The following is a 26,298-nucleotide window of genomic DNA, read 5'->3' on the forward strand; positions in this document are numbered from 1 at the left end:
CTGAATAATTAAATAATAGTTGTTGGCACCTTTTGTCATCAAATAGCAACTGGGAGAAATTATTTATCTTGTTCCGGCCAGTTTAGATGTTTTTAATCTTTGTGACTCAAGGTTATAATTGTTTCTGCACCATCTTTTGCCCCTAAAGGTCTGTGTTTTGCTCTGATATTTTATTACCTCATCTTTTGCCTTCGGAGTGAACATTTGTGAATTTATGAATATTTCTATTTCCAAAGTTTGCATGTCAGAACACAAGTCGTCTTACTAAACTTAGATGACACCCTTTGTAGTTTGAAGTGATTCCTGCTACAATTGGATGGCTGGTACCGCCGTGAAGAAAGCCAGCTCTATCTCGCTGCTACAGTAACTGGCAGAAACAACACAGACTTCTCTTCCCCTGCGGCAATAACCCACAAACGTTCTTTAACTTGTCAACCTGTGTCTTTTACCTGCTCTTTTTGCCTCCTCCCACCCCAATCCCACTGTGAGGCTCCCTAAACACACTATAATTAAACACTGGTCCTTTGTTTTCATAATTTCATCAGATAATATTCTTTTTACTACGTTTTAAGACACTGAATTACCGTCACATATTTTCTTGTTCTTGCTGCCTGTTCTGTCGCATTTATCTAATACTAAAATGACTTTGACATGAAGCCGGAGGAGAAGGCAAAAACTTATGAATTACGCACTGCACAAAAAGGAAAAATACATATATGAGCAAAATCAAGCAAGCAGAAAAAGGCCGACACACAAACTGGTGAAGGGATGTCACTTTGCATCTCATATAGTATTCTGGATTAACTGGAATAACAGCATGGATCTATGAAAGGCGACATATTGTGCTTGTGCCTACTATATAGTGTTTGCCCGTGATCATTACATTATAATCTGCACATGTGAAATCGCAATATTAATCCAAAACAACTTCATAAATTAAACAAATCCACTGACTTCTGTGTTAGAAAACTGCAGTGCCCAATGGAAGCAGCTGTTGCCGTAAACGTCATCACAACAAAAAGTCGTGAAGTTGTCTGACCTTCCTATGGAGAGCTGCACATCACACTAACGAGTAGCATTTCATTTGTACCAAAATGACGACATGGCGCTGCCGAATCTTCTGTGTATCAACAACTGATCGGCAATATGGCATCTTGAAAAAAATATAAACATGCACAAATCACTCCTAATACAACGTCTAGGTGGTAAATGACAAGGGGATACAACTATAACATGGTGAAAAGTTCTGAAAAGTTGATTTTGCAGAATAGATCTACTTTAAACTAATCGATGTGTGATTTTATATCTGTGGCAAAAGCAGTACATAACCACCCACTTCAGTCTGCTCCTGCAAACAGACAATGAACAAGCTAATTACATAATGAGAGTACACAGCACACTTAAACAATATTACATATGCAAATTGCCCCCTAATAGCTATTTATTATTCCATTATGAGTGTATAATTGATATTGTTGCAGTTTAAACGTGTCTACAGTGACTTTTTGGTCATATTGTGTCAATTGCACTATTATTTTTCTTTTTCTAGTTTTATAAAATGATATAGAATATGCTCTAATCTTTTCCTCAGCTAAGCAATCTCAGGATCCAGGTAAAATGCGGAATCTGCCTGAGTAAGAGGAGACACAAGACACAATATGAACCAATATGTAGCCCTGTCACCACAACACATTTTGAAGCCTGATACTGCGATAAACGATAATACTGCAACTACTTTATGCCTTTGATACAAAAACGATGCAGGATAAACCCAGAAAAAGAATTAAGGCCTGAGCTACAACTAATAAACAGAATGAAACAATAATCAACCATAGAAATGACTTATTCTACCCTCTACTGCTCAAAACTTATCGTATTACAACAAAAATGACAAAACTCTCCACAGTGTTGCAAAGAAATGTACCCACGATAAATATTTATTGCCCCAGCTTTCATATATTGAATGATTATCGAGACAAACCTAACAATACATATTTTACACATATTTTATTGCATTTATTTTTATGTTTTTGAATATTTTTCTCTTAAATAAAAATCCCAGTAACATCCTGCTCATTGTGATACAGAGTAAAACAAAATAGTTCTGTTATATTTATATTTAAACGAGCGAAATTCTACTATTTGACCCTCCACTTTTGTACGCTTATTAGTTTGAAGAAAAAACTGGCAAAAACGACTATAGAACTGAAGTGAAATAATGCTTAAAATGCCTCTGTACAACTGGATCCCCATTAGCGTAAAATAACTTGTACTAAAAATGACATTAGCTAAGTGTTAATGGACTCCAATGTGGCAACAGCATACTGAGCAGACGTGAGTGCAAGAGAGATCCAGTGTCCTTTTAAAAACGTAATTGGTTTATTGTCGTTCTGCGTGTGCATCCCTAGATATTTGAATGTAGGAATAGATAGATTTTCCTTAGGACACTTGTATTGCATTTCGTGTCATGAATGCTGAGTGTGGCCTGCGAGCGAAAAATCCTCTTCACTATAATATAAACATGAATGCATAATCAGTTCTACAGTAGCAAAGAACGCTACAGGAAAGATGGAATGAACAGGAGATGACGGTGGACAGGTGGAAATGTGCAAACAAGGAAGCCACTGACAGCTCCGAGCGGCTCAGATGGCCAACTTTCCGCACACATTTCAAACTGCCAATTGAAATCTTTCTTATGCAAAATGCCGCGCTTCACACATAAAGAAAGACAGATGTTGGGACTGGATGCAAGGAAAGGTCAACAACAGTGTACATAAAGCGGACTGTGGAGTGAAAAAATAATGAGCGCGCTTGAAATGACTGGAGCAAATGTGTTAGAAAAGAGAAAGTAGAATGTAGCCAGAGGAGCAGGAGAAAGCAGGCAGTTTGTTAGCGGGTCTGGAAGCTGCTGACAGGCCCAGAATGAGATGTGACTGGGGTAAATTGAGCCGCTGTGAAATCGTGGAGGGTGTATTATGTCGGCCGGGCTGCGATCCAAATGATCGGATGACAACTGATGCTGCGAACCTGAGCGCGCTGGCAGAGCATCTAGGTCAGCCCCATCACCTGGAGTCCACCCTAGTGATGAGCTGTTGCTTGCATTTACAGCTAGTACAGGTTGGTTGGGATATTACTACAAATAAGTCATACAGGTGAAGGTTGGGGTTAGGGTTAGGGCTGGTACAATGAAAACTAATAATCCAGATTCAGGCATTCAGACATTACTAATCGACAATGATATGCTGGGGATTTTTTATAATAATAAAACTTATATAGCCCTTTTGATGACACTCAAAGACACTTCACAGAGATCAAGACAAATGAAAGAAACTGATAATAAAAGACAGGAATTTATTTGAAGGTTGTTTTGAACAGGTGAGTTTTCAGGGCTTTTTTTGAAGAGGTGAGTGCGGATGAGTCTCTGATGTGTTTGGGCAGGGAGTTTCAGAGGGAGGGGGCAGCAGCAGCAGCGGAGAAGGTCCCGTCCCCCCAGGTCTTATGTTTAGTCCTGATGGGGAGAGACAGGAGGTTTTAACTGAAAGGTTTACAACAAATCCTCTGTAAAAGCATGTCGTTTGGAGTATAGTTCAGACATTTTAAAATGGTTTGTGTTAAATGGCACTGAATTAAAATATGGATCGTTAATTTTCAGGAAATTAATACAGAAAGACAAATAAAAACTGATGGATCAATGTGGAAAGGAAAATATTTGTAGTAATAAGTAGTATTTTTGCTCAGCCCTGATTGAGAGGAGATGAAATATGTAGATTTAAAAAACAGAAAAAAAGGGTAAAAGTAATATTCACAGAAATCATAAAATGTTTTGTTTGTGTATCTTTTAGTCACGAAATTTAAGAGATTTTTATGTAGATTTTATTACAGTTTTGACATACGGTCTAAACCTCTATAGTCCTCTTGCTTGCCAACAGCACACATTTTAAACTGCAAATGCAAAACCTCCATACCTAATTTAATGGGTTTAAGAGTAATCTCAAGAGAGACTGCATTAAAATATGGACCCAGAGATAGGAAGCATGCCTCCAGCCAACACCGGTTACAATAATTTTGCATAATTGTGTTGACTAAGAATTTTAACCAAATGATAATCACATTAAGCAGCTGTGACAAATGCTAATGACATGAGCTCTGTGAATATTTTATTTATAAAACATCTATCATCAAGAAAAACACCCAGCGCAGTGGGAGGGCGGTTGGTTAATGTTGTCACTTCACAGGAAAAAGTTACGGGTTCTATTCCCTCGCCAGATGGGCCTATTTCGGTTCTGCCAATGCTTGATTCTGTAACTTTCTGTGATTTTCATAACCGAGACAAACCAAGTTATTGATCTGGGTTCATGTAATGGTAATATGGATTTCATTTTATTGCAGTGTTACAGGTTTGGCAAGTATTTATGCTTTGAACTACAGACCAATGTTAAATTACTAGTGACTTCAACCAAGAATATTCCCTCATCATTTTTGCCAAGCCAGATGTATTCATTACCCAGCAGTCACTTTTGGGCTCCTTACCGCTTGCCATCTGTCCCATATAGAATTTTGGAAGATAGTTACTTATTTACCTAAGCCATTATCTCTTAGAACAGGTATCTGGCTATTTGTGACGTGAGATAGGAATCTAAGTCGTACATAAAAACAGGCACAGCAGCTGGCATTCACAAATGGGTGTTTTTGTTGAGATATAAAGATGTCAACGAAAGTTCAGCTCCATCTCACGCCATATGTTTTGAGTAAATTATCATACATATTTGGAAAATCTTACGTAGGTGAGGGAGAGAGGAGCGGCACTGGCTGGGGATGGGCACTTAAAGGCCATAAACCCGCTACGTGCCATTGTTGCTGAGAATCTGATCGTAGTCGTTTTCAATACCATTTTTCTTTTTCATCCTCGTGAGCCATAAAAGGATTTTCAAGTCCCAGAGACCAACATAAAATAATGTGGCCTAAAACAGTCTGGCAAAGGTCCAAACTAGATCTTGGCAAATGTCCACGAAATCATACCCTTTAAACTCCCGAAGGTGCCCCCATTAGAGATATTTTAAAGTGATCTTAAAGGGGTGTTCCATCTATAGCAGTGCAATTTAGAACCCACTGCAGGTGTAATTGATTTCCTCCAAGTCATTTCAGTGCAGTGTTTGGGTCATTATACAGCGCATTTGGTTGCTCTGCTTTGGTGATGCTCCCGGTGATTTGAAATCCCATTAAGAGCAGGCAGACGATCTCGCTGAGCCATTTGTCTTGCTACGGTTGCATTGATGTGATATGTGGCTTTATATATTGTATTGGTGAATCAGCATCACGTCAAAATGGGGCCCTACAAAGTGAGAAACTAGGTCTGTGGGAAGATGTGGAAACTAAACATGATGAAGTAGGCTGACAGCAGGAGTTATATAGAGAATATTGAGAAGAAAAAATATGTTATCTAATCTCTGTGATCTGTAATTCAAGTGGGTCAAAATCCAGTGGAGTGGAGTTGGCTGATGTGAAAATAAATTCATATAATCATTTTCTTAGAGTTTAGAACATGATTTTCATATTAGTACAATTCATGTGCACTTAGAAATACAAAAAATATAGTGTCTGTTGTTTTGTAATGTTCACATGTGACTGGTTTAATCCTTCTGTCAATCACTCAGACCATAGCAGGGGCTGACTAATAGGAGGAGGCTAGGAAAAATTGTCCATGTATAAGTATAAAGTTGTATGCAGCACTGAATTACAATATGATACAATATGACCAAATAGCACATTGTTACAAGGTCAGATCACAAATTCACATCAACAGATTTCACATGTGCCATCTACTGGTGAAAAAAAAAAAAAAAATCTAATAAACCTGCGGATGAGGAAATGTGAATATTTTTTTGCTCTATTGTCAAGCCCTAATTAAAAAGGGAATAAAATATGTAGCTTTCAAAAAAAAAAAAAAAAAAAAAAAAAAAGCTCTTGCCACTGTAATTTTTGCAGAAATCATAAAATGTTGTGGTTCTATACGCTACGCTACAATCATCATTGCTATTCTTAGTATTATGGCCCCATTACAATTTGTGTGCAGACAGGTTTACAGACAGGTTTACTTGTTTTTCAGATTTTTGTGTTGGTGAGACAGAGCCTGTTTGTAATGGCCCGTCAGTATCAGAGCTCTAGCGAAATCCATCTCCACATTGTTAATTCTTGCTTGAATCTAACAATGTAAAACACTCACAAGATTGTGGATCTATCCTGCGCACTTTGATCATATGGTTATATGCAGCCTATGTTCATATGTAATGTACGTGTTTATATACACAGCAAATATATGTATGGCACCTGTCTTGAAGTATTTAAAAATTTTAATTATAAAAAAAAATGTTTTGGTATCTTTTAATCATGATCTGATCGTTACAAGGATCAGATCACTACTAGATTTTTATAGTGGCTTTGCCCAATCGCAGGTGTGGAGCTACTCAAGAAGGCCTCTGACGGCATTAAAAAGAACATAAAAGGCATATGATTTGTTATTATGGAAGCTGCATCTGTCTGGAATCTAACCAGACTACTCTGTAGTTTATGGGAAATACATTTTTACTAGGCCTATTTTGAAGCCTTATTTATCTTGCATATTTTAGATACTTATTTGTCTACTGCTGCTGTACTTGGAATTAACTGTTGCAACACTGAGATTTCCCCACTGAAGGACAAAAAGATTTTCTTATCTTAAAATATTTCATCGTCTCAATCTTATGTCTATTAAACTCTGTCCATTACTTAAAGGCCCTATATTACACATTCTTCTGAGCTTTAAGCCATGTTATAATGTTTTTACCTCAAAAACATACACTGAGTTGTGTTTTGTTTCATTCACACATGTTTGAGTAACACTTTATTATTAGTCTGTCTACATCTTCGAAGCTCAAAATGCTCTGTTCCACCTTATGATGTCATGAAGAGGTAGTTTTCAAGTTAACAGCTCCTTTTACCTTTTGTTTAGAAGAGATTGGCAACTCCAGGGCTGAAATAATTCAAATTATTCTAGTGACGGTGTATGGAGTTCAACAATACAGTGGGTCGCTTCCTGCACTACCAGATGACATCACAAGGTGGAATAGAGTGTTTTAGTTTGAGAGAAGAACTCAACCTAAATGTGCAGAGTTTGTGTGTTAAACATGTGCTCCAGGTCTGTTTGTGATGAGGAAACATAGATCAGACAATAGCATAATATGGGAACTTTAATTTAGAACATATTTACATAACTGTAAAACAAAACAATTATTCTTTTTGACAATAGCTATCAGCGGAAGAAACACGCCTCATAATTTCATTGACAACAAGCCCAGCATTTCCTCCAAGTTAATTACACAGTCGAACATCTTAGTACCACCCACTGCGTTTTCAATAGAGTGCAGAAAATTAACCGAAATTGACATCTAAAATTAACCATCTGACTCTATAGCCTATACTTACACATTTAAGACAACTCCGCATTACTTTACACATTCAAATACAATGAGAGCGGTTAGATACACAGACAGGGGGTTTGACAAAGGGCGGCAGTGATCTGTGAAGGCTGCTGGGGCATGGGGGAGCTATCTGGCCGCGCGTTGCTGAGTGGCGCGCAGAATATGGATGAAGTTACAACAGAACGCTTTTGCCTCGCCATCGCTTTTATGCTCCCCGAGGACATCTGAGAGAGAACGGCTGGCAAAATGTGTGCCTGCCTCCAACAGGTGACAGTTTATCATCTACAGAGAAGATCATAAACAACACAGAATAAACCAGCTCGAGAGAGACTTGACGTTATTCTTTTGCTTTCCAAAGACGAAACACTTTCATCTTTAACCATCTCTGTCAAAAAGATACTTCCTCTTAAAGCTTTTTATTCACCGAGTCTATAGCACTGATTTTCAATGGGGCGGGTAAAAAGATAAGAGGAACATCAGTTATGTCTTTAATAAGCTGACTCCTCTCCCCAAAGCTATTGATTGAGTTCTGTCAGAGCTAATATATGGCCGCTATGGTCAGATTTATCATTACAATAAAATATGATGCACCAGGGATTCTTTTAAATAGCTTTCGAGGCAGTTTGTACCAGTCCATCAATAACTAAGAAGAGCGGGTTTCAGCAATTCAATTCAAAGAAACACATTATTTAATACGCAGAAATGTTTTGTTTTGACTGGGATTAAATGTACTGAAAAGAAACATAAGCCATTTCAGTGAGTTTTGTTAGGTATCTTCTTTCCCTTTTTTACTTTTTTACTGTATTTATTGGTTTAACTCAACATTTTACCAGGTAGATTAGTTGAGAACAGTTTCATTCTTGTGGTTATTTATCTTCTGATTGTTTGTCTATCACACTGTGTCCAGACTTACTGACTATATTCATGTAACAAAACACAAAATCAAATCACTGGTAAAGTACGACATATCTATATTGTTTCAGTGTATATATACACGTTGAAATAGATGTAATTAGAATATATATTACAACCATAAGCCATTGTACCATTATAACTACCATATAACAGGCAGATCTTTTGTAGGAGGAAAAAAAACCTTATGCAATTTCACTTTTGTCATTAGTTGAACAGAACCACAGTAAAAATGTTCTACTAATTTACTGATATGCACCTGTAGTCGTTTCAATCACACAATAAAAGCTGATTTATAAGTGGAATCATATCTTACAAGCTGAAATTAAATTGCTAACTCAAAAAGATTTTCTAAAAAAGCTTTCGCAAACCAGAAAAATAGAGATAAAGCCAGGAGTGGAGTAATTTGCATCATTATACAGAAGTAATCATAGTCATCAATTTGTAAGACAAGGGAATACTGAAGATTCCACCTGTTTTAATCAGTTCTATTGAAGAGTAACTAAAGGTTTGTATGATTTGGCGTGTTACCTGATCGGAGCTGCTTGATGCGCCCCTGGCTGGTGCTGGGGTCCACTGGGAGGAAGTCTTTGAACCAAGAAATCTCAGGGTCCGGGATGCCGCTGGCAGCACACAGCATGGTGGCCGTCCTGGTGCGCTCTACCACCTTCAGCTGAGGGCCCATGTCGATGCTGGGGAAACCAAAGGGCAGGAGGTCCTCTGGAGGGCAGACAAGGACAGGGAAAGAGCAAGGAGTTAGACAAGGAGAGTAGTCAAAGAAAGTGGATTAAGACAGTTAGATTTTACAGCTTACACCTTTTCCAACTTCCTTTTAGTAGTGCAGTAATAATCATCTGTGTTTTTCTGGTATATTGATCTACATCAGCATCAGCACTACCAGCTCTAAACCAAGACTTTATTGAGGCTGAATTAGCCAACTATGGTTAAAATTAGACTATGCCAGCTCTAAAATGAGACTAAACAATGGATAGGATCATTCTAAAAGGTGATTAACCCACAGGAGGACAAAAATATTACATTTGTCTCTGAATAAAACAAAAAAAGCACAATAAGCACTTTGAAAACACCTCTCTCTACTTGTAAGATTTTGAAGTTGCTGACAAAATTGATTTATACATGCCCATGGTTCACTTACTGCCAGCCATAACCTTGTGAGTGATTTTGCTGGCAGAAAGACACCATGTAAATGCAAACTTCTACCTTTAAACTTAACTGAACTACCATTTTCTTGCTGTAGCACCCAAAAGTCAGTGAGTTTATAGCATAAACTGAGATAGTGCGGAACCTTCACAGAATCAAAACTCCTTACTACTAAATGTGAACTAATAGATTTGCTCCCCTACAAGGAAAAAATCAAAAGAAAAGAATAGGTTTGGTTTTGAGTGAAAATAGGAAGCGCAAAGAATGTGTATCCATATCATTGAAGAGACAGACAGTGGATTTACTGTGAAGTCAAACAACTTCTCTCCCACAGAAAAGCTTTTAGCTGAGCCCGCACACACGCAGCGCTCTAAGTCACCCCTTCTTCCCCTTCCCCATCTGCCTCATCCTGGAAACAAAAATCCTTTCCGCGACAGCTCCTGTGCTACGCTCTCCCTCATCAAAGGCGTGTAATGCTCCCTACAGCTAGTCATTAGGTGATTCAGTCGACAGGTTTTTAGCCAACGTCTGACAGGCAGCGCAAACAGACCGCCCAGTCAGCAGGAGTTACTTAAACAGGTATTTACACGCACAGTCATATAGGCGCACATTTCTACTCTACAAATACAGGTGTTTAGTGGTGGAGTGACTGATGCAGAGATTTCTGGCCTAATAACTATGTACAGACAGCAGTGACAATTAGAAGCTGGGATCAAGAGGAGGGGCAGGGCATTGAGGCTAATAGGGACTTGTTAGCAGTAATTGTTTAAATGTCCCACAGATTAGAGAGACCGTTCAGGGACGTGTCTGCAAGCGTTTGGCTATGTCTCATGATTACTTTGAAGGGAGAATATTATGAGTTTTGGTGTGTGTGTACATATTTTTGCATACTGAGAAAGGTGAGCGCTCTCCACACAGGCATAGAAAGTGAATGGGATTAGGCGTCTCGGTGACAGCAGTCCAGATGGCCAGACACGTAATCAAGCATCCACGGAGCCCTCCTGCTTCCTACCTCTCCTTAGCCTTTTGCCCACTCGATCTGTCACACACAAGCATGGATAAACACCTCCCCCATACCTTCCAACATAATTACATATCACACTTTTCCGAAAGCGATGAAGTCATTAGCAACGCGGCAATTTGTCTGGATAATAAATCAAGTCGGCAGGGGCAACACAACAAAAAGTTTGGAGGCAGCTGTAACCAAAGCCACACTGTTAGACTACAATTATTATAGCATCTATGGATTTGTACCGTTTACTATTTTACCTCCAAATATAATAATAATTCACAACTGCCATCAGCTCTGTTTGGAATATTCTTGCCTTTTCCTTATTTCACTTAATGTTGATAAATACTTTTAAAATCATGCATTCTAACTGTAAGTAGGGTCGTCTCTGCACAGATCTGACTTGTAACTTGACCTGGTGGCGTCTCAAAAGGGATGGATATGTTTAATGTCATACTGCGGAACATTCCAGGCAACGCAATTAAGATAAACCTTCATCGTCTCCAAGGGAAGATATTTGTCTTGAACGTCGAGGGTATAAAAAAATTAGACATCCAAATACAGTTTCACTTATAATACACAATGCATCCAAACACAATTGTATCTCTATGGAAACAAGCGCGCGGTGTTCCATTGTGTACCTTTAACCATTTCAGGAAAAGTTGTCAAAGGTTCAGTTTTAGATTTTGAATTGGGTTATAAAACAAAACCAGCATGAGTTGTGCATTACAAGAGATAATCACCAAAGCGACAAAGCATCTACGTTGTACTAGTCCAACATTAGTCGAATCAACTGTGTGTGTTTTTGCTGGGTTCCTCCGCTCCTCCGGGCCCCCCGCTACCTAACCACATGACAGACGTGTGCCATCTGCTCGCACGCGCTCAGTGATAGGGAGTCAGCCAGATAGGATCTATGGCTCACGTTTTTGCCTTTCCAGAGTCATCAGCTTTAAGAGAGCTTTCAAATAGGAATGTCAAGGGTTGTTGATGCAGGCGCTAAGAGGAGGAAAGAGTGGGGGAAATGCCATGAGCAGAGTTAAGTGTGAAAAGCCAAGTTTGATGAGGGGAGTTTCATTACAGTATTCATTTTGACAAGCTGGAGACAAAGTGTAAATGTAATGTTGAAAAGACAAAATGTAAAAATTGAAATAACTGTGGATCTTAATTGCAACTGTTTTTACAATATAATAGTTTGTGATTTTCTGTACTGTGTTGATTGTGTTGGCTGCTACCTTAACCAGGTCTCTTCTGTAAGACATTCTGAATCTCAAAAGGACTTTCTGGTTAAATAAAAAATAGGACTGGTTATTGCAATGATTTGAGAAACAGAAGAGTGAATTCCAATATTGCCCTCCCTATTTCTGCTGTTAATACATCCAGATTCAACACCATATTTGCCAATGACCTTTTGTACAGGTTTCCAACTTTGTAAAAAACTTGGTAAGTTATATTTTTGTTTTATTTAGTTCAAAATGTTTCTACTAAATCCACCCACTGCTGGACTGTGTTTTACTTACATTTCACTCCCACAGTTTTTCAAGTGAAGATCCGCTGTGAGGGGAATCACCCTGACCCAACCTCTTCCCCCTAAACAAAACTGCCCTTCTACCAACAATCCCAAACCAATCAATGCTAATGATCCACTCCAATAGAGCCCAGTGCTGTTTCCATTGACAAAAAATGGAGGAAGAGAAAAGAAGACGCAGGCGAGATCGATAAGGCAGGTCAGAAGGCGATCTCCCCTGAGGCGCAGAGTAAGCAAGGCCTACATCTGCTCCTCGCTGTCCCTGCCCCCCTACAACCACCCCCCATCTCCAGAGAGGGTTCAGATGGTCTTTTTATCACCCGCCGGCTACTACTACATGGACTCCCTGGCTGTTAATTAGAGCACGGCACTGCAGCAGTTCAGGGGTGTTCTTTGGGTGTGTGTATGTGGTAGTATATTGCATCCCAGGTCTTTAACATTGCAGAAAATAATGTAATGTGATGGTGGACCTTGGACTAAATCACCAGAGACAGGATGGGGAGGATGAAATATTGCAGGTGAGATGGATATGTGGTCTTAACGGTGGTAGAAAAGCAATATTAGAACAAATTGATTTTTAAATGGCTTAAAATGGGTAAGAGAGTGCCTGAAATTATTCTAATAAAATACAAAAAAGCCATAAAATAATAATAGCAACAATAGTGGACTTTTTGTCTTATAAATGAGTGGAAAACATTGCATTATAAAAGACTACCAATTCAAATCAATGTGCAAATCACTGCACAACAGGAGATCAAACACAGAATGAAAAAGCTGAAAATAAAAAGGAAACAAAGGTTTCACTCAGATTTCGATTACAATACAACAATAAATAGTTCTAAATGTAGCATTTGCATATTGCATGCATTAAAATGCATTTTAATAATTATAGTATAGTACTGTGAGCTTAGCAAGTGAAGTCCTTTTAAAATGTCACATGAAATGATTCTATAGCAAAAATGGCTTGTGACTGCCCATCGACTGAATAGATAATGAGCCACATGGGAAATGTATGTTACTATGGAGATAATGCTTATAACAAATGCAAAAGTTTACTCAGATGGACAAAGGAGCGCCATAGGTACAGACATGCTCCTGGATGACTCAGATGCTTCCTGAAATAGAGACTGCAGGCATGGCCTCCATAACACTTTTCAGCAAATGAATCATTTATCAAACACAAACAGTGTGCTAAAGCACTGCTGATTTCCCATCTCCTGGTTAAATTGATAAGACAGGCTATGGAGAAACGTGCTGTGTGTACATATAAACACAGAGTGTGTCAACAGCATTAGTTGGCAGTGGGCAAAGGCATTGTTCCCCAGAGCTCCGTGTTTGTGTGTTTAGTGTGTATCAAGAGGTTGGGAGCATTCATTTTGGCCTGGTTATGTTTGCAGAAGGGCAATCAGGCCTGATGCCCAAAACCAGGCAACAGAGCCAACCAGATCTGGGCAAATATGCAATTTGTGCATGAGCGTGCATGGACAGATACAACAGTACAATGGACACACCAACACTGTCAGACACATAGCACAGAGCATGCAAACAAACAAACCAGAGTCCAGATTTCCTCTCCCTCTATCACCCACTCACAGACACGCAGCGGCTAAACATTGATAAAACACACACCCGGGCACCCCTCTCTCACTATTACCCATTTAGAAACAGGTTGCCAAGTCATCTTCCAGGTGGGTTTCAGAAAGCAGCTTAAAAAGACGAGCCTGATTCAGGGCTAATCTGGCCCGCTCAGCACTCTAGAGAGTCTACAGACTACAGGAGGGGTGAGGGGGAGCACTTTAAATGCTAATGGCTCTTTATGATAATTGATCACAACACCGTACACAATGAGACAAAGCAGTGTACAGCGGTGCCTCCTAAAACCAGCCATATACACAAGCTGTGGGCCGCAATAATGGCCCTGTAAGAGAGCCCCTCATGTCCACATGATGTGAGGCCACTTTCCTCATATAAATAACAGAGGAAATAGACTCCAAGGAAGAGAATAAAAGCCCAGTGGCAATAAGGCACAGGAGATGAGGTGTGTGTGATGAAAGAGCCGGCTAGCTGCTGTGGAAGTGTAATCCGCTCAGTTGATACTCGCAGTTGTTTCTCCACCAAAACACAGCCTGAGCCAATGGTCTGCCAGTGCAGCCGGCGCCTCGGGGGAATCTCAGCTGTGTTCTTATGAAGGCTGTTCACCGTCATGGCAACACATCTCTCCCTCCTGCCTCACCCGCCTCCCCTCTTTCTGCCATCCTTTCTCCTAAAATGGGACACTGGGAGGCGAGTATAATCAGGATTACACTGCACAAATGAGGCACACAGCTCAAATATGAAATGATGCATGTACATAGACACAGCACTGTGGCGATGAGAATCTCTCGCCCACCAGAGGTTTAAACATGCAGAGCTGCGGAATATTCACGGCTCCTCAAGGTGGAGGAGCGGTGCTGCAGTGCTCGGAACGCTTTGGCTTGAGACGCAAAAGGAGAAAGAGCATAGCAGAGGGCTGGCTAAAAGACAGAAGAAAGGGAGTCCAGACAGACGGGGGGTCACACAAAATAGATGTCTGGAAAATGAAAGAATGAATAAAACAAGAGGGAAGAAATTAGAAATGGACTTTGCCGTGGGACAAAATGAAGCCAGACAAGTGATAAAGTGAGGAGAGGAGTCGGAAAAACTGGGACTGAGACTGTGTGTGGTGTTTTACATGCTTAAGGCTTACAGAAGGCAAATACTGGTTTAAGACAAAAGATTAGCATGTAATACATTATAAATCGGAGAGGAGAAATCACAAAACACTACTAGCCGTGACAAACCGTGAATGTATTAAATAACAACAGAGCTTGCTCCACAACTAACCAGGCTCTCCATCCATTAGCTGCACTGTAGTGAACAGCCATATCCTGTGGGTAACCACACACTACACACCACCGCTATTAGTGCTGTACGACCATTACACAAACCACCACTATAGAAACATATGAGGGTCTGACACTTGAATGGAGTGCTTTGAGGGGATCACTAAGACTTTTAAATGTTACTGTAAAATGTATTGTGTAAGGAACAACTTGTTTTAACCTAATAATCATTTCCAGAGCATTTTCATTGGACAAGAATTTTTTTTTTTTTTTTTTGGGAAAGATCAGAGTACGTTTGTGGAATTGTCATAAGATCAAAATTATGCATTCAGTAAAAAACAAGTTTCTGAGTATAGTAGGTAGTCTGGCTAAACTAATTTGGCTCATTTTGTTTTAATAAAAGGCCAGCACAAAGAGAAAAGGCTTTACACAGGCAGAAGTTCCTCATAGACAAGGAGCCGCAGGGCTGCCGTTCTGAGCTCATGTGTTTTAAACTGAGGCTGGGGCTGCGTGAGGGCTGGGGGTGCAGATTGGCAGGACACTATACCCTGGGCGACCTGCCTTCTGCTCACTACAGCTCGCCAAATCCACACTCCTCATCCATCTTCTGTTCATACTACCTCACCTCTCTTCGGCCGCCCTCCCACACCCCTCCCTCCCCCTGTTAAATATCCCCTCAGCTGAAATGGCTTGTTGACCAAACTCTAGCCTAATCCCCTGGTTTTCCTCCATGTTCCAACAGCCGGAGAAATCATCCTTTGTATTATGCTTAGCCTGCTGTGCCACAAACTTCCACTGGACCGCATTAGCTGAGTTTGACTGAGGAAGGGACATAGCATACATTAGATTAACACCGTCGATGCAGGCCAGGAGGCGCCATGGTTACGCTGACCTGGGCGGGGGCTAAAGCAGTGCTCTTGTGGCTTGATCACGCTCGGCTGCACTCCAAGGTACTATAAAAAGAAAGGCTTCGCTGCAGTCCGCTGTGAATGCTGCTGGGTGTGGCCTGACTCCAGTCATTGTCACACATGCGATCGACAGCACAGGGGAAGAATAAGAAAGAGGTGTACCTCTGATAATGGCGAGCTTGGCGGTGACGGACACCTCTCCCTGGTTGTTGCGTGCCACACATTCGTAGATGTTCTCGTCTCTGGGGGCTCGCAGTGGCTGGATTCTCAGCACGGCACCGGCACCTTCGTCAAACTCTATGGTCTGGGCAGGAAAAAGAACACGCAGGCATCAGTAGTGCCTTATTAACAGCATATTAATAACAGGAATTATACAGGAGATCAAATGTGGGAAAGAAGTAAATATATGAAATAATATGATTAAAATGTCTACTTTTACAATTAAGAATGATCTAATTTAATGTGGTATTTAATCTGTACTTAATAATTCATAAACCTACAGCAAATGAAGGTCATGAAGACAAATAAGCTACAAAAATACTGTTTAAAGAAATCAAGTTATCTATAATCTGAGAATTGTTACTTTGAAGTGTTAATGTTCAAACTTGAGCAAATATTAAAAGTACTTCAAAGTGTTTTTGATGCTTAACATTCTCACTGCCATAAACAGCATAAAATATAATACCTACCCATTTAGCATATATTAATAGGCCTGTCATGTTAATTACTATATCGGCTTATCGTTCAATATATGAAAGCTGGAACAATATATTTTGTGGCTCAGTATTTATCTTGTGTACATTTTCTTTGAGATAATGAGGAGCTTTTTGTTATTTTTATGTAATAATGTCAGATTTGAGCTGTAGGGGGTAGAATAAATAACTTCTATTGTTAATTATTAGTTCATAGGTCATGATAAACATAACATAGCTGTTAAATCGTAATACTGAAACTAATTTATGCTACTGACACAAAAACCCTAAAGCAGGATTGTCCCAAAAACTGTTCTAAATATACAATACTGTTAAAAAAATCATCAGCTGCAATAAATACATAGCAGAATCAAGCTCTTTAGTACTTAGTTTGCTCAAATCGTATCATATTGCTAAAAAATTACCCAAAAATATCCCAGTAAAGAAAATATGCATACAATAAATACTGACCTCCAGCCTTTTAATGCTACTGTATATTTAAAAATGTGTTTACTGTGATTATCCTGCTTTGTCTAAGTGCCAATATTATAGTGTCAATATTATCGTTTATTGCAATAGTTCAGCATTTCTTATCGTGACAGGCCTGTACATTACCTACATAAAATTCAGCGTGTGTGTTATTCTAAACCAAATTTCCGTGCTTTATTAGCGTGTAGTCTTTCAAGTGTGTGAGTCAGAATACACCAGTGCAAGTAGCAGCTCAGGCATTGATATCTGATTGCTCATAATCTTAAAAGGCCATCTTCAGTTCACAAACGCTGAGAAGCACACCCCTGTAGCTGCACGATTGGATCTCATTTCCGTTAGATGCTTCTTGGATGATGAGATATTATCATCACCGACACACTCGTGCTAATAAATCACAATGTAATTAAGTGCTCCAATGTAAGCAACAATGTAGGAATGCACAGTACAGTGTCCATATATAGCCCGCATGCACACTCGTCATCTCAAACTGCAGCTCAAGGTAGACCGAGCGTTCAGATATGGTAATTACACTTGTATAAAAATCATTAATACCCTGGCATGCCGCTGATGTGATATGTGATGATATGTGAGGATAGACGAGATCTGAAGGGAACACACGCTCAAAATAGCATCCCTATATAAAGTCTTATTGATCAGTCTATTAGTTAAAACCATTGATGAGCTAGAGCTGTGTGGGATATAGACTCAACTGTTTGTAAACACTATTGCAGCTAAGCTAAGCTAAGCAAGCCACAATGCATTTTAACAACAGCATTAGTAATAGACACCAAATATTGTGAATTATGTAGATGGAATTGGCAGCTGAAGTGTGTCATGGCAGAGTGTGTAAATGTGGCTTATACTGGCATTAAGACTAAAAGATATGAATGAAGAGGTAGTCCACAATGGTTTAGTAAGGTATGTCTTAGTATGTGCATAATTAATAATAACATTTAACTCTTTATATTAACTGCCTTTTTAATAAAGCGTGAACAAAGATCTAATTTCATGATGAATAAAGGTTTATTAAAAGTCCTATATTACACAAAATTGACTCTTGTGAGCTTAAAGCCATGTTATAATGTCATTACCTCATCAAAAACAGACCTGGAGTTGTGTTTTGTTTCATTCACACATCCTGCATTATTAGTCTGTCTATATCTCCAAAGCTCAAATGGTCTGTTGCACCTTGTGATGTCATGAAGTGGTAGTTTTCAACTTTAACTGCTTACCTTTTACCTTTTATTTAGCAGAGATTGGCAGTTCCAGGGCTGAAATCATCCAAATGATTCTAATGAAAGTGTACTGAATTTAAAAATACAGTGGAGCATCCTGTATTTTCACTTCACAAGGTGGAACAGGGTGTTTTCCATTTGAGAGAAGAACTCAGCCTAAATATGCAGAGTTTGTGTGTTAAACATTTGTGAATGAAACAAAACAAAACTCCAGATATGTTTGTGACGAGGAAACAACATTAAAACATAGATCAGACAATAATAATATGGATCTTTTTATCTATACAGTTTTAAAGTATGTATGTTTTTGTTTTCTGGCAACAATAAATGGATAAAGTGTTGTTGCTAACGTGTATGACAACACTGTTTTTGAAATTTCTATTGTACTTCTCATCCTTTTCAACGTAATTGTGAAGTATTGTATATATTTGGCATTATAATAATCAAGCTAATTATCCCGTTCCTACTGCTATCCTGAACAATGCCCCAAACTCTCTCAGCGACACAATAGAATAACATTTATAGATTATACTGTGTTGTTTTGTCCGACCATTGAACCGTGCACTGTGACAACCACCTCGATACGCTGGGAGTTGACCTTCTTGCCCTTTTTGTTCCAGTAGACGACCGGTTTGGGATTCCCGTTGGCCTGGCACACGAACGATGCCACCCCTCCTGACACTCCGATCTGATCCGTGGGAATCTTGGTGAACCTTGGAGGAGCTGCAACAACAAAAGCGCAAAATCAAACTATACAGTGACATGACAGTTCTTTTTTTTTATGGCACGGAGGGACCACGCCCGTGTCCCTGGCCCAGTCCGAATGACTTGTGATCTGATGACTGTGTGTTGCGCTTGCTTCCTGGGTATCATCTAGAGGACATGGTGAAGGACTTCCTGTGGTCATAAATAAAAGATGGGCTTGTGCTCCTGAAGAACATCTCCTCCCCTCTCTCTCCATGTCTGTGTGTACGCTGTGATAACCTCTTGGGCAGCCTAGTGACTTGTGAGCACATGCCGCTATAGGCCTGTCACAGCATATGAGTGTTTCACAGGTGGGGAAAGTGTTGGCTGCTCATTCACAGCACATAATTGGTTTAAATGTATTCTTATCGGAAAGTGTCATTTTCAGCCTGCGGTATTACACCTAAAAGAGGTTTTTTGCACTTAGCAATGATGGGTTGAAAGTAACAGTACTCAGATATTTAGGTATAGTGGAAACTTCTAGAGCATAATATATGTTAATTTAGGTCAATCTGTAGTTTTTATTCCACTGCAATGGGAATGCTTTTATATTTCATATTACTTTGCATTACATTTATCAAGTACATTTTAGAACAGAAATTTATATATATACTTTTTATTTTACACTTTTTATCTATAAGTTTCAATCAAATGTCAAAATTTTGAGTTTATGCATACATATTTTAAAACCTACAGTAGTAAACATTTATAAAACTACTCCTTTTACCTGAATACTTGAATCCCCCCTCTAACTACACACATATAGTCTCCAAGAACCTACAGTAATCTACCTCTCCCTAATGTCATGTTTGAGGTGGCCTTCAGAACCCAAGCCAAAACAATAATTTTCCTCGCAGTGCCAAAGCTATATTTTTCACAGCGACTGAGTCAGATCAGTCAACAACTTAAAGCACCCACCCCTTTGCTACGTGTCTGTGTCCTGTTGCCATGGTGCTGGGCTTAACTGCAGAATCCATCAGGGTGAAGTCAGGATGACCCTTACCATGGCAACCTGCATCCCTCCTCCCACTCCTGCAGCGTCTGGGTGGGTGAGGTCCCACTGTGTCGATTCACTCAGGAAACTGGAGAATACCAGCTACCTATCAAGTCCTAACAAGCACATCCTGAGGCATCTGTCCTTCCATCTCTTGATACTGGCAACATAAACCATTTGCAGTTCTATCTTAATGCATTGACAGTATATCATAATTGAAAAAAATGTGCTGGTGCATAAATCCGTCCAAACGAGATAGAAATAGTTTATATTAACTATTCATTTATTATTCTTTGATTTATGTTGTACCATACCTCCGAAGCACATTCCTAGTTTGTGAAATTTGTTCAGTGGCAATGACAATAAAACTTACTCTGATCTGAAGCATGTGGTGAACCCTCCAACAAAAAAGTTAGTGCACCTTTAAAAATGTTAAGGTGTCTCATTATTCCAATTTAACAACAAAAAGGACTGCACTACCATTAATAATATGCACATTTAGAAATATTTGTTTTGTATTTGGTGGTAACTAGAGTCCGGACACTCTAACAGGAAAATTCACCTCACCTCAAATTCATTATTCGACATTTCAAATACGTTATAGCTAAATTCTTGTCCCAGTTTATCTTATCTAAGAATAAAACAGAAATTAATATGTAAAGAATATTCCAAAATAAAACTAGTAATTTGGGACAGAGTCAACCTATACACCCCAGATACAGTGTAGTAAATTAAATTATAACATTAACCAACACATAGCTTGAGTTCACACATCGCAGTTTGAAAACCCGTGCATCAAATCTAAGCAATAGTTTCTTTCCATCATGTCTCTCTTGCCCCACACTCCCTTTTGCACTTTTACCACACTGTCTTGAGAGCAAATAGAGCAACACCAGCTCAAAATTGCAGCGGGTGTATATTGCCCTAAAGTGGTTTCCTTTTGCTATGATCCTCAATAGCAAAGAGCGACCAGCCGCAGTTTCTACAGTATAGTATTCACTTGGAGCAATTTTATGCCCACCATTTTAGCGTGCAGAGAAGGATATTTCCTGCCTATTAAGCACACAGAAAGCCAGAAAGAGCATTGAACAAATTGCTCCTCTATCCCTGCCAACAATATGAAAATGTGAATGAAAAGAAGACATGGCAGCGAAAGAGGAAGTGTCTACTACTTCTGGCGATGGGATTAAAAACAAATTTCACGTTGTTACTTGGGACTTTTATATGGCTTTCGCTGGCTTCAGTCGGGGTCCAAAATGTTGTCTGCGTTCTCTTAAATACCCTCCAACACCAATCCATGCACAGAACCAAGCCCCACTGGCGGTGTTACCACTTAAGCCTCTTCAAGAGAGCCAAGGAAAAGCCCCCATAAGACAGCGGCTCGGATGGATTTGCACTCAGCGATGACTTGTTATGATCTGAAGGCTACAGAAACACTAAAATAGAAATAAAAGGAGTAATGAGGATCTGTGTGCGTTTAAAACCCGGGTTGTCTGAGCAGAGCAGGCAGGTCTAGCACTGATGTACTGCGAGGTTCTTTTTAATTAAACACCTTAGTACGCTGTAATCATCCCAGTGACTTAGTGACTCCTGCTGCGCTCAAATAGAACCAGAGCCAGCGGCGAATACAGCGTAACGGTTCAGGGAGAACACTGTGTCTTCTGCCACTTTGTCAGAGGTGAATGAATTCCCCACATACTTTCAATTTTATATAAGGATTTTGTATGGTTGTATTCAGTATGCGCAAGACTTGCAACCAACGTTTGCAGTATATTTTAATGCAAAGACTGTCTTTGTGCCCATCCTAGTGACAATGTTAGTAACATTTGGCATGAAGATCCTCTGCAGTATGGTATGATATGGTATTAGACTGTGACAGGCCTAAAGGGCACCTTAATAATGCATCTCTCCCAGTTTGTCTTGGCTGTCAATTTTGCTTCTGTTCTCTGTCCAAGAACATGTGATACACAAGTTCTGTCAATTAGAAATTAATGAGCTAGGCTAGGCCATTAATTTATATTTTATAATAAGTAATATGTAACAATAAAATATGTATAATATTTAATCATTATTATGAATACTATTATGTCCAGTTTCTGTTTATATTTTCCTGCCATGTTGTGTCAGTTCCGAGCCTGTTATCCCAATTGAGCATGCAAATTACTCCAACATACAAGAAAATAATGAGGATTCTTAGATGAGATAAGCATAAGTGTTTCAATTTGGGCTGGAATAAGTGGAGTCCACTAAACTGTATGTTTTATAATGGACCTATAGGGTGATTAAGGGTTATATTTATAAAGACATATTCACAAATAAACCCATCATGTCCGTGTACTGCATAAACTCATCTGTCAAATATCACTGTGCTTTGTGCACACTGACAGTACACATGCACTGCCGCCTCTGTTCAGGGTAGTGCTGTTGCGTCTTCATCCTCTGTCTGTTTGAGCAAATAAAAATATGGTGAAGCAGTGAGGCAGTAAATGTGCGGAAATGTTGTAATCAAGAAGATGATGAGGAGCATGCTGATGGGACCTCCCAGACACACATTAACAATGAGGCCATAGCTGCAGGCAGGAATTGTATTTAAAGCCAATAGAATCAATGTATGGACAGAAGAAGCTGCTGTACCTAGTGCTGCCGACTCAGTGCACAGTGGATATGTTAGCAGGACCATCAAAGGCAGTAGCAGATTCAGGGAGGCGGGGCTAAGGCAAACAGCGCTCCGGAATTGGACCAGAGCACTGCCAGTCCTGGTCAGGCGCATGGTTCCACAAAGGGAAGGATGCCGACTGTGGAGATTCGGGAAGGGCTTCAGTCAGTGGAGGTAGGCACTCTGCGGACACACAGGGAGAGAAAAGAAAAAACAAGGTATAACCAAATGTCAACAGACAGTGTGCCAAAAGGGATACACATGAACATTTGTTATATTATTGTATGCATGTGACTGACTGGTAGCATCTGTGGGACGAACATTAACTAGCAGGGCTGACAGACGGTTACAGCTAAACAACCTTTCCTTATCACATAATTCATTCTGGTATCCAAACTAATACTCTTCTAAACAATGTTGCCATGTTGAATAAAAATCATATAAAGAGAGCAAAATGTAATAGATTTAGAATGATCTTGAATTATCTACATCAGAGCTAGAATAATATGGAAGACCTACTATTGTGTTGCATCATATATAGGCATAAAATGGTACTGATGTTGATATCCAGTATTTATTTGTGTCAAAATTGAAGCTTGACATTTTAATATTGACTGAGAAAAAATTATCACCTAAAACAAGAAATGCTTTTGTACTATAGGATGAAGCTCACAGCAACTCAGACCATGTAGACTACACCCAAGGGGCTTTTGCATTGCTCAGGCATCTAACCCACAACCACCCTTCATTTACATATTGTTCCAAACAAACTATGATGAAATTTTATGACAAATTTATGTTAATGCAGGATTATTTTTTCAGAGCATTTGTGATTTGGGATTAACAGCTCAGCGGCGCAGCTCCAAATGAACTAATGCAAGAACAATAGAGCTGCTGCCTCCAAACCAAGACGTGGAAATGACAGGAATCATTTGCATGTACTTCCTCTGCAGTAACTGGGTTGCGCTGCCACTAAGCCGTGAAATAAGACGCAATAATACATTTTAAAGAGTGTTTTTTTTTTTTTCATCCCACAAGAGGTCCTAATAATAATTTAATTTCACTCTGGCCTAATTCCTCTTTAGCAATGAGCGCTTTAGTGTTCTGGTGGCACATAAAAGTGTTAATGCAGAAAAGCAGCTCACCTTGGAGTAATTGAAAACACTTGTACAGGTTTTAAATTGACCCTTCAGTCCATTTTGTGCAATTTTATAATCATAACAGATAGAAACTTATAACTTAGAACTTCGTACTTCCCCGTAAAATGGAGAGTTGGGGATTCTGAGCATATTTTTGTCGTGATGACGTAACGAAAACTAGTATCACATCTGTGTTCTCCACCTCATGATCCATTTTCATTGGCTCAAACTTTGTCAAAGAGTGTCATGAGTCAAAATGGTTGCTTGCTTTGCATGTCCATGTTCATAACAATTGAAAAAGCAGGTCTAAGTGCAGTTATTTCTCCAATAAATGACAAATTACGCATCTTGGTCTGCGTAATTGCGCACCCCTTGCTATTTTTTTTGAAAAGTTTATTTTACTCCGCAAATAGGGGCAACAGTGGTTAGCCTAGTATGAAAGTAGTGTGTGTGTGTGAATGATAGGTGGTGGTCGGAGGGGGCCAATGGTGCAGTTTGGCAGCCTTGCTTCCATCAGTCTGCCCCAGGGCAGCTGTGGCTACAATAGTAGCTTACCATCACCAAGTGTGGAAATGAATGAATAATGACTATAGTGTAGCACTTTGAGAGGCTTTGACAAGCCTGTAAAGTGCATTACAAGTGTAAGGCATTATTATTAAATAATTCATCGCTGAACAGGAAATGACGCCAATGGCGTCGAGCATTGAAGAGGGCGTGTGCTGGGTGTGTGCCGAGGGAACACCTGCTCGCTCCCGTGTACCAAGGCATTTGGTGTTTTACGCACAGAGGATATGGAGCTCCGAGAATTAAAAAAGAAGAAAGACAGTGGTAACCGATTACGAGCTGGATTGCCTGGAGGGTCTTGATCCCTCTGAAGAGTAAGTAGCAAATACAATACTATAAAATGAAGAAACAATAGTTCACAACTATTTAGAGAAAACATAGACAACAGTTGCATGTGCAATGCATATTTATGCATGTTTGGATTACGTATCTTTGGTATCTGTGGCTGTCTTCACACCCGAATGGTGTGAAGACAGCCACAAATGGGGAGGATGGGGTTTTGCACTTACAAGCAACTGCATTTATCCCTGCTGCACTTAGACTTGTTGTAATAGGGTACAGTGCAGGGATGGAGGACTTACCTCTGTGCAGAAAGACCAACAAGCAAGGGTCATATAGAAGTCTGACATGTGTGTAGTGTCGAGAAAAATGGGGGAAGAAGCAATGTACACCATGGAAATGCAAGGTTTGTGATTTAGCTCTGTGCTTTGTATTTTATAGGAATTGTTTCCATGACTGGCATCAGTAAACTAGTGAGGCAATTGCACTTTTTTGTTTTGAGGGCAAAGAGGACATTTTACTGTACTTACAGATTGATATTTTGTGCTATAAGGATATAAAGTCCTAAATCAAGCATTTTTTTTATGTCTAAAAAGTTGTTTCTTCATGTTTTCTGTGTGTTTTGAATAAAAGAAGTGTGAATTTTATTTTCTTTTTTTTTTGTTTGTTTGTTTGTTTGTTTTTATTTCTGGTTCTATAGCTTTTATTACAACCATCTGACACAACTACAACATGCACACTGAAATACCAGGTTGTACTGAAAATAAGATGCATAACATCTCATTGTGGGGTGAAAGGGGGTGTTTTAAAAGCAGAGTTAAGAAAAAATCCAGAGAAGTAAAATGTATTGAAATTGCCATTAGGTCTTGAAGAGTTAAACTCAAATTCAATAAAAGCTGATTTACAACAAACGGCTTTATTATTCACAGTTGTGTCTGATTTACAGGGATTTGAACGGCCATTGTAGCGGCGCCCCCTGTCTGCTCGTCAATAACTCCACAGTGCTGCACCCCCTGAGCCCTCCTCCATGTAGTGTGTCAGAACGCAGGTGAAGAGGCCAAATGAGAAAGTAGCCTTTGTTAGCCTGTCATACATCACATACACTAGCATTATCCTTACAAATTACAGCAGCGTCTGGCAGTGAAAGATACATGTATTCAAAGGTGACAGGGCACAAGGAAATGGTGACATGAAAATGCAATACAATTTTCACATATTGCAGAATTCTGACAACACTGATAAATGAGGCCTGTAAATATCCTTTTCTCAACTAGGATAAGTTGTAACTATACATAAAAATGCATTTATATCAAGCTGCATGAAGAATGAACGTAAGAAACCAGTGACATAATGCATGTCACCTCTTTTAATTGGTAATTCATTTGGTAAATACATGCATGCACTAGTCAAAATACATAGATGTCTTTGAACCTATTTTTAGATAGGTGTGTGTTCCTGTGCACATGTGTCTTTGCTGTCCACAAATCAGCAGAGGAAAGATGCATTTGATTTATGAAGCATACAAGGCTTTTTAAGGTATCTGATAAACATAATAATACCCGTGTCAAACATACGGTAATGAGGTATTCGGGTACCATTATTAAAAAGCAGATAAAAAAAACACTGAGGAAAAAATGCGAGCTGTACCTTGGACCAGTATAATATGCTTTCAC

The 26,298-nt window shown here is 39.4% G+C and overlaps 1 protein-coding gene across 7 annotated transcripts in view; it reads right to left on the bottom strand.

The window, feature by feature from the left end:
* The window catches only part of LOC117385326 (receptor-type tyrosine-protein phosphatase S-like), a 71,001-nt gene that overhangs the window by 30,608 nt on the left and 14,095 nt on the right, over nt 1-26,298 (bottom strand). For 4 of the 7 annotated variants that reach the window (XM_055228751.1, XM_033982624.2, XM_033982623.2 and 1 more), the window contains exons 2-5: nt 22,622-22,826; nt 18,827-18,972; nt 15,996-16,137; nt 8,901-9,089 (exon numbers count right to left, since the gene is read on the bottom strand). In XM_055228751.1, coding sequence (XP_055084726.1) covers nt 8,901-9,089; nt 15,996-16,137; nt 18,827-18,972; nt 22,622-22,757 — 613 coding nt within the window. In that variant the 5' untranslated portion in view covers nt 22,758-22,826. Of the gene's footprint in view, nt 1-8,900; nt 9,090-15,995; nt 16,138-18,823; nt 18,973-22,621; nt 22,827-26,298 lie in introns of all 7 variants that reach the window. The other 3 variants (XM_033982619.2, XM_033982622.2, XM_033982620.2) reach the window with 1 other exon arrangement.

The sequence above is a fragment of the Periophthalmus magnuspinnatus genome, chromosome 17, assembly GCF_009829125.3.
Source record: "Periophthalmus magnuspinnatus isolate fPerMag1 chromosome 17, fPerMag1.2.pri, whole genome shotgun sequence".
NCBI classification, from domain to species: Eukaryota; Metazoa; Chordata; class Actinopteri; order Gobiiformes; family Gobiidae; genus Periophthalmus; species Periophthalmus magnuspinnatus.